Source organism: Mytilus trossulus, chromosome 5 (assembly GCF_036588685.1).
Source record: "Mytilus trossulus isolate FHL-02 chromosome 5, PNRI_Mtr1.1.1.hap1, whole genome shotgun sequence".
In the NCBI taxonomy this organism is placed as follows: Eukaryota; Metazoa; Mollusca; class Bivalvia; order Mytilida; family Mytilidae; genus Mytilus; species Mytilus trossulus.
The window spans coordinates 34,381,132-34,397,848 of NC_086377.1; the positions used below are offsets into that span (position 1 = coordinate 34,381,132).

At 32.1% G+C, this 16,717-nt stretch overlaps 1 protein-coding gene across 1 annotated transcript; it reads right to left on the minus strand.

The window, feature by feature from the left end:
• Positions 1-1,600: 1,600 nt before the first annotated feature.
• Positions 1,601-14,479, minus strand: LOC134717881 (uncharacterized). The gene is made up of 6 exons (XM_063580379.1): positions 14,220-14,479; positions 6,251-6,863; positions 4,822-5,391; positions 3,581-3,679; positions 2,548-2,835; positions 1,601-1,656 (listed from the first exon to the last, which is right to left on the minus strand). The coding sequence occupies exons 2-6, from the start codon at positions 6,783-6,785 to the stop codon at positions 1,601-1,603; spliced, it is 1,548 nt and encodes a 515-aa protein (XP_063436449.1). The 5' UTR covers positions 6,786-6,863; positions 14,220-14,479.
• Between the last annotated feature and the right edge of the window lie 2,238 nt (positions 14,480-16,717).

The window sequence follows — 16,717 nt, forward strand, 5'->3', positions numbered from 1 at the left end:
CAAGAAAATATATGGTTTACAGGCGAATATCTGGACCGTTTACAAGTTTTCAAACAGGAGGGGGTGGGGTGACCCCCTAGGGACTTCCCTTTTATTTCTTTTCAATTGCTTTATTGTCCCCTATAATAATATGTATGGTTTAGGGGTGGGGATCTGGACCGTTTATAAGACAATAGCACATTCTCAAATTGAACAGGGTGGGGGCGACCCCCCCGGGCCTTCCCTTTTACATAATTAACTTTGTTTTATCGTCCCTTTCAAGAATATATGCTTTAGGGATTGGGATCGTTTAAAAGATAGTAGTATATTCTCAAATTTGAAGGGATGGAGATGACACACCAGGGATTCCCCTTTATTTCATGTGATTTCTTTTTATAAATTTATAATAATTTCTGAAGAATGTATGTGTTATCAAGTTTTCAAGTTATATTTATTTGAAAATTTTCAAAAACAAAATCCCCGAGGGTTCTATAGTTAGCCCCTCTCTTAGTTCGGCCCCCCAAAATACTCCTTTATAGACCGCAAACGAACGATTGATGACGCATCTAGACATATCAATCCCACATTTTATGAAAACATAAGTAAATCTGACAAGTGGTTTTGGAGAAACGCAGCGGCCAAGTTCATTTTTATAAAGTGGCAGAAGAAAAATAAAAATAATTAAAAACTAATTGTTCAGAGAACAATTGAAGGTCTTTCCACCAAAAACAATGTGTTTTAATATGAAAGTTGTAAAATTAAGTTTAAAATGTCATTTCAATCGTTAAATGATAGCTTATTGTATGCTGATTCCAAAAATATATGGTTTCTAGACATTTTTTTTAAAATAAGGGAGATGATTTGTTACTTCCGGTTTGAAAAATGTTACTTTCGATAATATTTAAATATTTACTTGACACTGATTCCAAAAATATCTGGTTCTATATACTTTTATATTAATAAAGTATCGAAAAAATCTACTTCCGGTTTACACAAGGTCACTTCCGGTTTTTTTTTTCAAGGTTAAATGGTTTGATACCTTTTGCCAAAAGTCTCATGGCTTTATCATGTATACATGTGAGGAAAAAGAAAAGGTCAAAATCTAGAACGTCAAATTAAGCTATGACCTTGAGATCAATTTCAAGGTCATAAACCAAGGGCCTCAAATAAAAAGATCATAGGTTTTTATTATATTTGGTTAATGAGTTGTATCACAATACGTGTATTTTTAAATACAAGAGAGGAGAAAACTCCCTATTACGTTCAATGTACCTTTGTAATCAAAATTTACGTGTTACGACATGTCGCAACTAACATTTTAGAAAAAGTAATTTGTTGATATCTTATACGGTTTCTGGAATGAGTGGAAATAAGCTAAATTCAAAAATGACCTAGACCTTTGACCTTGACCTAATTTATTTTTTTTTGGACCAAGGACCTCAAATCAAGGTGCTAGGTCTCTATCACTTATGGTTTACAGATAGAAATGCAGAATACTTATAGCAAATGCATTAGGGGAAATAACTCTCATATGGAGCATTCATATCGCTTCGGTCAAAATAGGACAAATCATGCGAAGGATATAACGAGCAATTTTATAAAATAAATTTGTCGTCATCTTTTACGGTTGCGAAGGATTAGTAGACAGAAGGAAAACAGTGTTTGGGGAGATAACTCCTAAAAACAAAAGTATTCAGTTATGCAGGTAAATTTCAAAAGCGCATAAACTGTTCGATATCATATACCAAATATTTGAGCGACATATTGCGAAACAAATATTTATCGCAAGAACAAAATTAGGTGGAAGAAAAAGAAAAAAAAATAATCAAAAGAAAAACAATAGGTCTTTCCACAGAAAAGTGGAAAGACCTAATAAAAAACAATAAGTCTCAATGGGGGGGGGGGGGGGGGGGGGGGGGGGGGGGGGGAGGGGGCGTTGAAGGTGAAGGAATACAACAACGATTGTTTAAAGTTTTTAAAGTTTTAGTTTTCATCATACAATGGCAGACAATTGTCTTAACTTATACATCGTTCATAAACATTCAGTTTAGATCCATACCAGCATGAAACGCCCGTGGAAAATATCTATTGAAACACCATGTATACCAAATACCAAAATAGTCGTAACAAGTGAAACTGCAATGCAACTGCTCACTGATGATACCCCCGCCGCAAGTGGATAATATTAATAGTGTAAAAATATGCAAGTGTTCGGTAAACGCATCACACGGTATAGCTGACTTATAGTTCCTAAGAAAAATGTGACGAACATTTTCAACTTGGCTATCATGTGTAAAATCATACAAGTGTTCGGTAAACAGGAAGTTGTCAAGTGATCAATCTGAAAACGCATCACTCGGTATAGTTGACTTAGATAAACCCTGAAACCAAATTTCAGAAATCCTAGTTTTGTAGTTTTGTAGTTCCTGAGAAAAATGCAACGAAAAATATTCATTGGACGGACGGACTGACGGAAGGACAGACAGAGGTAAAACAGTATACCCCCTTCTTTTAAGCGGGGGTATAACATCTCGTGGTTATAGTATCAATGAAACATTAACAACAAACCTTCTAAAGGTAACAGAACCATCTCAATACTTTCAGTAGCAAATGTCTTAATACGTTCCAAAATCTTTTCTAGAAATAAAACCAATGTGGATTGTAACAATTCATCTGTTTCAATCATTTCCAACGAAATATCTGCATTCAGGACAATACTCCCTTTTGTGGCAACAATGAACTCTATTCCATTTAAGCCTTCATTTATTTCGTCTTTGAGCGAATTGAGGATATCAATATTTTTCTCTACATCATTCTCGGTTTCAAAGATGATCTGTAAACGAACTTTCTGTCTTCCTACTCCAAAAAATATATAATATGTTATAATGATTTGATGTATATCTGTCTGAACATTTAATACAGACATAAACTGAGTCGTAATACAATTCAGTACATTAATTCGTAAAATAAACAGCGTAATAATCTCATTAAAATATTCATTAAGAAAAGAATGATATTAGAGCATCCATCACTAGGAAGAATACATATGGAAGAAAAAAATCATTGTAATTGTTTACATTTTTAAATGATCGTCACTTTGGGTATAAAAGAACATATATTTTACTATAATCATGCAGATGTTAAATCAATCAGCGTATCTTCGGCATGGCAATAATTTTGATATTTTTATGTTGGTCTTTCCCTATAGTAAACATCTGTAATCGACATTTAGTGGTGCCTCAATTTAGTGGTACAGGATAATATACAATACATCTATAGATATATAGATATTATTTTTAACATATTGAAATTGTTATTGATTGACATCAACTTTCTTATAGCTTACAAATGTTCTTTGTTCTCGATATCTGCAGGAGAAGATGTGCAATGATAATTCCCCAACACATTAATATTTCTAAATTTTATTTTTGCCCGTTTGTGCATTTCACTAAATGATGGAATACTGTTTTTTCTATTTGTAATTATCTTTGTCATTAATCGTCTGTTTACATTGATTGTTTAATATATTTCTTGAATACATCACATGTAACTTATAAATGTGAAATCTATAAAAGATATTGATCATATTAAGGCAAATTACCATCTAATATTTTTTCTTTTAAAAGCGATCGAAGATTCCTCAAACTTTTTTCAAAGGTCTCTCCCCAGTAAAACGTTATTGGCTCTTTTTCATATTTCACTGTAGAAGAAAATATATTGCCAAGCTATAAAAACTCATATTCAAAAGTCATTTGAAAAACAAAATATGTATACGTGTCGTTTCCTGGACACATCTTGATGTTCTTATCTGTACATAATGTATTCAGAGTCTAAGATGTCAACATTTAGACAAATTAAGGTAGTGAACAGAAACAGATAATTCCATGAAATTCAAATATATGTACAATACTAGTATTTCCGAATTTTAAGCTGAATGAGGATGAAAAAATAATAATAATAGACACGTGCTTAAATATTGTTTTCAAATTTAAGGATTCATTACTTGAAAGCCAACTATGATAACTATTTAAGATACTAATCTTGAAATGATTCTAAACAAAAATCAACCAAGACTTTTCTTGTGAGTTATTGTTTATATTGTTCAGAGTTTTTGAGTTGACTCTAGGTAAAAAGTATGTGTACATTTTCGTCCTCACAACGTTTGGTTGAGCATGTCTGGTTTGAGAAAATCCGTACCGGACATTCCAAATTTACACAATATATGTTTTCATCTTATGGAAACACTACAAACATATTTTAATGTTATATGTTTATGATTGATGATTGATTGTTGGTTGCTTTACGCCGAAGAAGCACACAAAGGCTATATCGCGGCGAGTGCTTAATTCGAATATTTTTTACGATTTAAAGCATATTTTAAAATTAGACAAAAGGTCCTTAAATAAACTAAAATTCTAGACTAAAGGATATTATTTATAAATTAAAATCAACAGAAAAATAACGTGATCAATATTAAAATCGATTTAAATATAATAACATTTTTATATTAAAAATAAATTCCAACTTCTTTTAAGAATGCAGCAATATTTGTATATGGAACATAATTCAATAAATCATTAATATTATAAACATTGAAATGCTTACTACGAATATCAGCAAAGTCAATACAATTAATTAAAACATGTTTGATAGTATACTTGCAGTTACAAGGTATACATTGTGGTTCTGCTTCATTCTTTAAAGGATATTAAAGAATATTCGTGGTACATGTGTACGAAAAATGTACTCAATGATTCAAATAATCAAAATAAACAAGTGTCAAAACATTGTAATACTGCAGTCATTGGAAAATTCAATAAAATGTTAGACTTGATGACTTACATTTAATGCTTTCTATCTCCTTCATCGCATTCTCATATTTTATTTGTGTTTCCGCATCCATTGCACATGTTGTGTGTCCAATTATTTGCTTTTCATAGTCGGTATAGTGGAAAATATGAAGATCCATTCTACGACAAATTTCTCGAAACTTATTGAAGTAATCATTGAAATGCGATTGATTGATATTGGTGTCACGTCGATGAGCAAGATCATTTCTATAGCATCGTATACGTTCAATATCATCTCCCAAACTAGTATCTGCATTGTCTGGAATAACTCCCCATCCTTTAGTTGGAGAAGGTATAAGCGAAAACTGTTTTAATAGTCTATACACTATTGTAATATCTAAGGAATCATAAGTATTTGAATTCGATAGTTCTTTAAGGCTTGTCCGTTGTTCTGGATAGAACGTTTTAAGAGATGGCTTACACATTGTATACAGCTGGCTTGCAGATATTCTTGATCGAATAACATGTCTTAAAATTTTCGGAAAAGTTTCGATGATGGCCATCGAAAGCCTAGAATACCTTTCTTGCTCTTCACTTTCACTATTTGGTAAGAACTTCGTCACTTCAAAAATTAAACAAATTGTAAATGAGAAATTACAAATGACTTTAGACACTTATGTGAATATTTGGTAAACCAAAAACATAAAAGTAAAATCGTTTGACATGTTTTCTTACTCGATATGTTTGTACTTGGATATATAAGTGATTGTGGTGAATGCGTAACGCAAATAGTATCACAGCATTGGCGATTTGTTTTTAATGTAATTATATATTACCGAGCTCAGTGTACACAAGTTTTGCATCTCAAATATCCTGCTTGTTATTATGTCAACGAAAATTTGAGCATCGGTCGTTAGTAACGAGAATCGAATACCAAAATGATACTCGATTAATCTATTTGGTTTAATGTTCAAACATTGTTCCCTCTTTAAATACATTTATTTTCTAAAGAACGCCTTTCAGCATGTTCAGAGAATCAATGGAATTCATAAACAAAATGTTGTTGACAAACTGTTTCGTATGTTCTGAAATATGTTTCTATTATAAACTAGAAGAAAATCAAAAGAACGTTAATGACTTAAGGTGCTTATTTGCTTATGAAATCATACTTAACTATACTTAACTTAATTATAAATATTGATTGAGCTAATAATTATGTTTGTCGATCATGTTTTGGATTACAGCTATTAAACCCAAAAAAATAAATTTGCTACCAAATACCGCTCGATAAATCGAGCTTTTCGATTAGTAAGTCTTCGTGGAAATGACATCTCTTCTGTGTGCGATTTTTACGAAATCACATTGTTGACACATGACAAAGGATATTATTGTTAATGCTCAACGTGAAATTTAATATACAGATTCATGTGTACTTGAATTTTGTTGAATCAAAATCTATAATAATCCTACGTGAAACTTACCTTCGATTGCTTTTATCATTGATAGGTCTTGTAAGACGGAGGTAGTATCTATTCCAGATCTGCTTAAAGTGTTATACATGCTTCTTAAAGTGTCTTGTTTAAAACATGAATCCGTTCTGGTAACTATCAATTTGATGTGCTCTAGCAACTTATCGGAATAATTCTGTGTTACCTCTTCAGATTTTATGCTAACTATTGAATTTGTTGCATTAATTAACCGTTGTATATCATCGGTCATTTCTACTTCTACCTCATGAGGGACATTTCCCCATTTACATTTAGGTTCGTCTAACATATTTTCAGATATAAGTATTTTGTAGCATAATTCAATTGTAAAATCGTCCACGTTTGGAAGCTTGTCCATTACAGCAATTTCATTTGCCCTAAACACAAAACGGTATTCGTTTTTCGTATATTTCCGTTGTAACCATTGTGGAGTGAAATACTGTATTAAAATCATCTGCATAACTTGAGGAAACAATCTAAGGACCATGCATCCTAACTTTGCATGTCGATCTTTATATGAATTGGACATTATGACAACTTATCTTATCGTACCGCTTGATTTCCAGCGCACACACCTTTTCAAACATGTTGTCTCAAAGTGACCCATCTGCCAAGAAGATATGAAAAGTAAATGCTTAAGAAATAAATTAGAAAGTTGCGTGTTGTATGGGAATTAGAAGCAGTATTCAATATATTGTTGAAACAAAATATGGGCGTTGCACTGTCATGTAGCCTTTGATATTTATAAAATGTTTTTATAGGCGATATCTATTCTACATGCGGTTTCAAATTAGAAAAAAATAAATAAAATAAGTTACATTATGAATTATATTTAAGCCAATGAAAACCTGTATTGACGTAGATACACGTATTTTGTCGTTGGAAGAGATACATCCTACTCTAATTCAAACAATCTTTGAAACTTATCAAGATGCATGATGTCTTGATTGACAACATTTTTATCACGTTTGGAGGACGTATATTTCAACAAACTATCGGCATTTCAATGGTAACCAAATGTGCCACTCTTCTTGACAACTTGTGAGGCTGACTTCATACATAGGAAGAAAGCAAAGGAGTTACCAATGCCCTTTAACTTTACTTTCCGCTGTATAGATGACTATAAAAAAGAAAATGTGGTATGATTGCCAATGAGACGTTCTCTCATTAAATAATTCAAAATTCAGTGACTATTTTAAACGCAACTATCGCATCGAGCTAATGAATAAGAATACACCAGAAACAGTAAGGTCTGCCTCAAATCTTGACTTGCATATAGTCATTGAAAATAAGAGTCAGTTGAAAACGGAACTTTGCGACAAAAAAAATGATTTCAGCTTCCAAATTATGAACTTTTCATTTATATGTATCATCATCACAGCAGCGCCGGCATACAGAGTATATATATATTCAAATTGATACGATATACCTGGTCTTGGATTTCCTTGATAGAGGGTTGCTGCTCACATGGAAGCTATTTAACCAAGAGTTCAAAATGGTGAAGTTAAGTATTTTTACGGGTCCCATCACGAGTTGTTTGTCAGTTATGGAATATCAGTGTCACATAATTATGAAAACGGAAATTTGCCTTATGTCGTAACTACAATTTGGTTCCTTTTTTTCAATGTGACTGACCAGGTTTGTAATAACATGAACAACACAACGGGACAAGAACTGCTTAACCTTCCGGAGCACTTGATATACCCCAAGTTTATGGTGGGGTTCGTGTTACTTTGTCTATTTTTCAATGCTGTGTTTCGTCTACTATTGCTTGTCTGTCAATCAATGGCGTCGTCAGTTTATTTTCGATTTGTGAGTTTGAATGTCCCTCTTGTATCGTTCGCTCCTCTTTTTTTGTGCTCTTGCTACAATGAATTTAGGACTGGCTGGAAATTTTGATTCACCTCCACATTACAGGTTTCTTTTGCACATTATAAACCATTATTTTCACGAAACACCTGATTTAGGCGAACATGGATTTTTCAATACCGGAGTAAAGGTATACTCTTAAAACAATGACATTCATATCAGAATTTCTACATCCACAACCACCTCTACCGAAAATGGGAGAGAATCATCCCATGTGTATGCAAACATAACAACCGTATATCGTTTATTTTTAAACAAGACAAAGGTAAGTAATGTTATTGATTGGTTTATTTTTTATGACTGATCTGTTTATCCTCGTTAAATGTTTTTATTTGACATTTCATTTTACTTTGATTTATTCATGGATTGGTATTTGATTTACGCCGCATGAGAACAAAAACGCTATATCACGGCGAGAGCTTTTTCAAATATCTTTACAACTTATATAATATTTTAAAAATCATACAACAGGTCCCTCAACAAACTTATATTATAATTTTTAGCAAATTGTTTATTTAAAAATAAAATTCAACACTAAGATAACGTGATCAACATTCAAATTTCTTTATCAGTTGATTTGAGATAATATTGATTCTTGTTTAAATTAGTTATGTAATAAATCGTTTTTTGGTTAAATAACATCCAATGCTGTTGATGTTTTTATTGTGAGAATGGGATTTAAATGGTGTAAATTGTAGCTCTGTAAAAATATTTGATTGAGTCTGTTAATTAAATATTTGTTCATCTGAGATATTTCGGGAAGGTGACATCTTCTGTATAGTTGAAAGTCTTTATACTGATTTACTTTTTAAAGAAAAGAACATACGACGAAAGTTGAATGTTATTAAACCAAATACAATTAAAAATAACACTATAACACGTAACTAAGATATCTGTCCTTCAAAGTTCGATATTTGTGTTATTTAATTTTTTCAACTCAAAATACCTTTATCTTACAGTTCATGTCCAAATTTCCCCGACCTTCAGCGTCTTAATTTCAGGACCTACATTGTGTACTAATCGTGAACATGCATGGACTATTTGCTACTATACTGCGAAAGTACTTTAATTCGTGGGTAGATTCGTGGATTTAAGTTTTCTGAAAGAAAAAAAATCAAGTTACGAATTGAAGCCATCAGAAACGATTTTATTTTTAATAACCATATTGATTTGTGGACGTGGACATGGAAAAGTAAGGTGCTCATTTTCACTTATAGTGACGTCTTTAAAAAAAATGACAACATTCAACAAATTTATGGCATGCTCGTATCCAAGCAAACAACCCATGTCTTGATTTGGACAATAGTTTGTATATTACGTGGGACACTTAAATTCTTGTTTAAAGTCATCAACAAAAACCACGAAAATTGGTTCCCTACGAACAGAAAGGCTATACATGAATGCACAGACATGTTATACGAACACGAAATATGGTCAATGGACAGGAGTAATATTTTTGTTTGGAATTGATTTAAGGCGACGGCTATTAGTTTAATCATATTTATTTATAGTGGATTGGGAAACAAGTTTTGCAATTTATATTAATCCCTTTCCACTTTGCGGGTGCGAGTGCTGCCTTGTAGCGGCATTTGCCTACTCTTTTTCGAAATCTACAAGGATGTCTTTAACATGCAAGAGATATGACTCTCTCTTAGCACGGGTCAGCTATTTATCATCCCCTTCCGCCAGACTATCATCGTTACCTCAAGACCATACTGCTATACATTAACAGCTATTGTTTTTACAAAGTGTATGACTTTTTTTGCGTTTACACATTTTTCAAATTTTAATATAAATATCCCTAGGTGTTCTGAAGAGCCTGATGCGCTCACCTGTATAAACAAGTAAAATTATGTTTTTTTCTTAATTAAGACACGGCCCATTATAGGGTGCTTGAACACTGTATGTTACTGTGTTTTTCAGCAAAGTTGCGAAGACGTGACTGAAAAGTGTACCTCTTGCACAGCCAAACGGACGCCCCACTTTAGCTCGGGTTTTACTGTCGATCGGGAAAATACTAATGGTGACCAAATTTCTATTCCCAGTCACCCTTCGGGTTACTTCTAACAAGTGAAAGTGCACAAAAATCACGCCCCTGCTTTATCGCAATAATTTATTGCATTCTTATCATCAAATATTTATTCCCTTAGTCATTCTCCAAGAGTTAACGATTCATATCTAGCATATGATAACGGTAATCTCTGCTTTGTTTTGTGGTGATGTAAACAGTATTTGTAAATATGAGAGTACCTTGCAAATTTCTTTACTAAGTTTCGACATATTTTTGACTTTCACTTTCACTGCGGTGACCTTTACAAACACATAAATTTGTAAAGATTATGGTCAAATGGTAAGTAAATTTCTATGAACCGTGGTGTAGTCTTCTCACACAAAGGTTCCTGGTTCAATTCCCGTTCCGGGAGTTCGGGGAAAAAATTCAGGGACTGATTTTTTTTGCCCTCCCTTGACACCGTTTGCCAGTATGGTATTGAAAACGATTATTGGAAGGGGACGATAAATGGCTGACGCGTGTTAAGAGAAAGTCAGATATCTTGCACGTAAAAGACACCAATGTAGATTTCAAAAGGAGCAGGCTAATGCCGCTTTAATGCAGCACTTGCACTCGAAAAATGGAAAGGGATAACTATAATTTGCAAAACTTGTTTACTATCCACTATAAATAAATATGTTTCAACAAAGTAAAATCCTGTAATTGACATGTGTGTGTGGTTACATTTCAAATAAAAATTGAAATAAGGTAGGGTGTCAACGTTTATTCAACCAGTTATGCTTACCTGAAACTTCCTAATCCAGTTACAAAAAACAAAGATTTAGATATGAATGCTTAATTTTGTCCAATATAAGTTATTGGCTCGAAAGTACTAATGTCAATTGCTAAATCACATATTTTTATAAAAGTATCATTTGATATTACTCCTATTTTCACACAACAGTTTCCGCATGTAGACTTAAAAACTCTATGGACAAACCAATTATTAATAATTGTATTATTACCAACATTGCGACATGTTTAAAATAACTGGTGTATTTTCAATCAATATTTTAACAGAATAACTGATATTGATCAATATAAAAATAGTAGACCATGATATGTAAACTAAAATTGAAAAAAATATAGATTTGTCAGTTCAAATTCGGGTACTAAATTTAAACTGTATAAACAAATAATTAGCTGCATTGACACTACTTTTTATGAATTTTTGGTCCTCTATGCTCATCAACATGTTCAACTTTGTATTTTATTTGGCCTTTTAAACATCTTTTGATTCGATCGTCACTGATGAGTCTTTTGTAGACGAAACGCGCGTCTGGCGTTAATATAACATTTTAATGCTGGTATTTATGATGAGTTTATTCAATGTCGTCCAGATCTTTTATATTATGTTTTTATCTTTTAATTAAATGAAAATTGTATAAAAACAATAGTTGTAATTAAGAAGTCAGACTGTATTAAACGTTTACAATTATAGGTCAACGTACGGTCTTCAACATGGAAGCCTGGCTCACAACAACAGATTTAAGAAACTTTTTGCTGTTTGTTTATTTTACAATTATTCACATTTATTTGCAATGGTTTTTTTTCTCTATCATTGTCTCAGAATTGATTATGTTTTCTACTTTAGATTGCTGTTTGTAAATTTATTACAAAATTCAGTTTTGAAAATTGAGATAGTTGCTTGAATATTTTCTGAACATTAATTCAAGCTATCACCACAAATTAAGCTGTCGTCCAGTCAAACGACACTTTTGTTTCCTGGCTTTCTCAAAAAGGCATACAGTTTTGTAAATAACCGTAATGCAAAACCAATACAGATTAAAACCCAGATATGTTTAGTCTTTTTCAATCTTTGATTACACAGTTTGTGTCTAAATTTTCCTAATCTTAGGACTTACCACTTCGTCTTGCAAGTGCAAGTTAATTTCTCAATGAGGTCCTACAATTAAGTTCCACTTGGCCTTTACACAAGAACGAAGGTTTCAATTCTGGAAAGGCCACGAAACAGCGTTTTGCGAGTTTTGGTTGTTGATATTTTGATATACATGTATTACTTTTTATCGCTAATTTGTGCATTTTCCCTTTGATCTTTTTTTGTAATATTTTTTCATATCATGCTACTCGCTTGAGATGGACAATTATCGCTAGACACTAAGGAGGCACGTGGCGTTGCTAATGAAATTGACAACGTCGTCATAGTTAAAATAGCGATAAACAGATGATAATTGGTCATTTCAACTCGATTACTTTTCTCGCTTTCGCCGTACCGGCTCAAGCGAGAAACCTAATGTCGTTGAGATGATCAACGATAATCTATCAGTATATATAAAATGTTATTATATTTTTATGCTATTTTAATTTTTTTTTAAATATTGTTATTAAGAGAAAATACAAACAGCGAGCGAATAAAAAATATTTGAAGTCATGTTCATCTTATTAATGTATAGAGGAGTTAAAACGAATTCCACCTTCAATGATCAAAAAATTATTGCATTCCAAAACATGAATTCTATACTTCAGCTTTAAACACGATATAATCTATTTAATTTTTAACTATATTACTTATATTACATAGTTGGATAATTAAACTTAATTAGATAAAAATGACGAAGCTGAAGAATGATTTATTCAGTAATTTAAAAATATGTAAAGATCGTGACCATATAATATAAGACAATGGAATCGAATCGACATGCCATGACAATAATTTTACAAATACTATTATTATGTTAGGGACTTATATTTGAGATGTGGTACTTTGTCATCCCTTACAGCAAAGACTTGTTCTGAGCCAATAATATAAAAACGCATTTGTATATTCAGTATTAGACAATTTTGAGGTGGACTGATTTAACGACATTTTTTGGGGGGTTTTTCGTTAACAATTTATTGAAAACTCAATGCAATAAAAAAAAAAAATTTTTTATTGCATTAATTGTACATTTTTATATCACATTCAAAAATCAACCGTTGGAATATTATATGTATCTCTGTCATTACTCGAATGTCACATCATGCATCTTTAAATAGATCTTTAAATACAACATAGTAAACACTAAGTAAACTTTAATAATACACATATACATTTAAATTGATTGATTGATTGTTGGTTGCTTAACGTCCAGTGGCAAATATTTCAGGCATATTCAGGACGAGAACAAGTTCACAATAAATACAATAAGTAGGTTGATACAATAGAGGCCATCTGGGATGACGGTCGGGGAAATTTAGACTGCCACTGGAAAATGAGAGTATATTGGATAGCGACAGAAATTTTGCCTTGCAACAGGCCACCCACGGACCCCTCAAAGAGTTGTTGCAAGGGTTCTTAACGTGCAAAGAGCGTGGCACTCTCTTTACACGAGGCATCGGATTTTACGTCCTCCTTCTGACCGGACGTGACTGCGAACTTGATACATCCCGCACAGCCAAACGGACGCCCCACTTCGGCAAGCGTTTTACAGCCGGTCGGGAGAAGACCAAGTGACCATATTTGTATACCCCAGTCACCCTTGGGGGTCATATACATTTAAAATGTAGTCATGTCTGATTTTGCAGAATAGAAAACAATATCTGCTTTAAAAAAAATGGTTACATCCTAAGACAGGAGACTGTAGTTGTTAATGTTAGTTCGTGTCGGTCATGATTAGTTTTAGTAATATGATTTATTTTAATCTAGCATTTGAACTGTTTCATATAAGTCATGTCTAGGCTTTTAATAGCAGATTATAAGGTGTAGGGTTTTCTAATTGTTGAAGTCGTACGGATGCATATAGTTGTTTAGATCCACTTAATTTAAACTTTGATTGATAGTTATCTCATTAGCAATCACATCATATCTTGTTTTCATATCATATTAATTGATCATGTTGATGTTTGAATAGAATAGTGCGTTGTTATTTCCAATCAATATTCACATATATTTTCAGGCCAAGCCGTATGTAAAGCATACATCAGATAAATTGGAAGAAATGAACGAATGAAAAATCTTTTATTACGCAGCAATTTGATCAATTCGGAAATGAACTTAAAATCACTTGTATGTTATTATTGATAGTGCTGAATATTGATTCTTACCTATATTACGATGGTTTAATAGTGCTGCATCCTGAATAATTTATTCACTTCATTATTATTCTAAAAATAAAAAAAGTACACATTGTTAAATTGAACCTCAACCTCATTCCTTTTAAACTCGTATCGTTTAACTGAGGCTGCCAATATACATGTTCACAGTAAAAACAAATTAAAAAATTGTTATAATTTGAAGTTAACGCAAAGATGAATATTTGTTTTGACGTTAAACATTCAATTTATAGTTGATTGGTTTATGACTGTTAAAAGAACTATCCGCTTAAGCTTATTGGAAATGAAAGTTTTTAACGACGGTTATCTTTTCTTACTTATATGAATCACATTTTACTTTTAAAATTTCACTGTCTCTAGTGTTATTATACTCTTATATGTTAGGACTGCCGTTAACAATATGCACTTGGTCTTTAATATGGTAAGAATATTTCTACCTTCACAATGTTATTTATAGTCGTGTTTATGGTTTTGTTTTGGTGTAAATGTTAACCATTGATATGACAACAAAGTAAATATATACTTAAAAACTCGTAACGTCTATTTTCAATTACCTTATAAAACGAATGACGCAGATTATACAAATACATTTAATTTATTGGCAAAAACACAATTACACTTATTTACAATCAGCTATATTTCAATACATATGTACCAAAAAAACAGCATAATGCCATTATATGTACAAGTTTAAAAAATGTAAAATCATTTCCATAATCAAGATATTTACACACCTTTTTCAATGGCAAGATTGTGATCACTTACTCTTAGTTTACGCATAAATGATCCTATTGATTTGTTCCTTAAAGCATTGATTTAGATTAAACATACGCAACTTTGTTCCTTTTCCTTTGTTAGATCCTTTACTAGTATCTTGCAATATCACCAAATGCTTCACTCATAGAGCTTGTAAATGTATATATGATAAAATATCGAATGTTTTAATGTCGTATTATGATTTAGTTTTATGTATGAAGTCTACACTATTAAGTTTCACTGCATATATCATATATAACTTTATTAAGCACAAACTATACACAGATGTTTTGGGAACCTAGTCGTATGCGGATGGACAAAAAGGCAGAGTTCAGATACTTTAAATAATTAAAATGTGCACTTTTCAAGTATTAAAGTATTAATGTATTGACCGTGGTATATAGCATCAGTACATGTTATTTTTTTGTTTGTTTCAATATATTTCTGTAAATTAATATCAATGTCTATATCATCAATTATTTCGTCATCACAAACAGGGCCATTGTATTTTTCGGCCTTGCATGTTGTATCTACGTGTTCATTGATGATTCTTTTATTAAATCCTCAACATGAATTATGCTTAAATTTAATATGCATAATATGGTTTCTTCATGAAGACATGATCTTTCAAACTTTTTCTAACTTGACTTTATATTCAAATTTCAAGGTATTGATATTTCTTTTTTTGGGATTGAGAATCTTCTTAATTACTTTTAGATGTTTCATTAAAATTGAATGAAAATGGAGGATATGTCCAAGAAACAACAACTCGGATAACGAGTAGATAAGTGCCGAAAGTCACCAATGGGTCTTCAACGCAGCGAGAAAATTTCGCACCAGGGACTGATCCTCAGCTGACCCCTAAATACAAATGTCTACTAGTTCGGTGAACATGGACGCCCAGTTTATTCTCATGAACAATCTTATAGCTGTGGATTATTCTGACTCCACTGCAAGAACCGCATGCATTCCTTATATCATTAATGTCTATACGGTAGAAACCCTCCGTCATTATAACAATTGATGAAGTTGTCTACAAGTATATATTTTTTTAAAGAATTTATAACGTTCTGCGTCCTTGTTCTTGAAATATATTCATTTGTAGATAACTCGTGGGCGATATGCTAGGCCTGGTAAAAACTGAAATGTATTGGCATACCTATTAAAATGGATAATAGATGCGCTAACAATCATCTCATTCACCCCACAGAATATCAAATAGTTGTCCACTAGTTGTTAAACAGATAGTTTATTCTAATGAAACAAGGTAAGTACAAAGGTAACAAAGAAGTTAAAAAATGAAATAAAAGTAGTTTTTATATTAAGCCAGTTAATTGTCCCGAAAGGGATGTTCTCCTAATGCTGAAATACACAATAAAAAACGTTAGTCACGCCGTACACATTCTATTATATCATCATTCATAGATTAAATAATGGGATTTAAACTAAACGGCGTCATAGACAATAACTGTTTAGTGTCTTTAAATATCAGCTCTATTTGTACGAGGCTAGGAAACAAGGTGTATGCGAGCTTTTAGCGAGCTACTACACCTGTTTCGAGCCGAGTACAAATACAGCTGATATTAAAAGACACTAAACAGTTATTGTCTTTATCCTGCAATTAATTCTGTATATTGGTTGTGTTTGAAAGACACACAAACTAACATATTTAGCATTTATTTTCGATTTGTAATCCCTTGAGGCCCGCGTAGTAATATCAAAATCACACATTA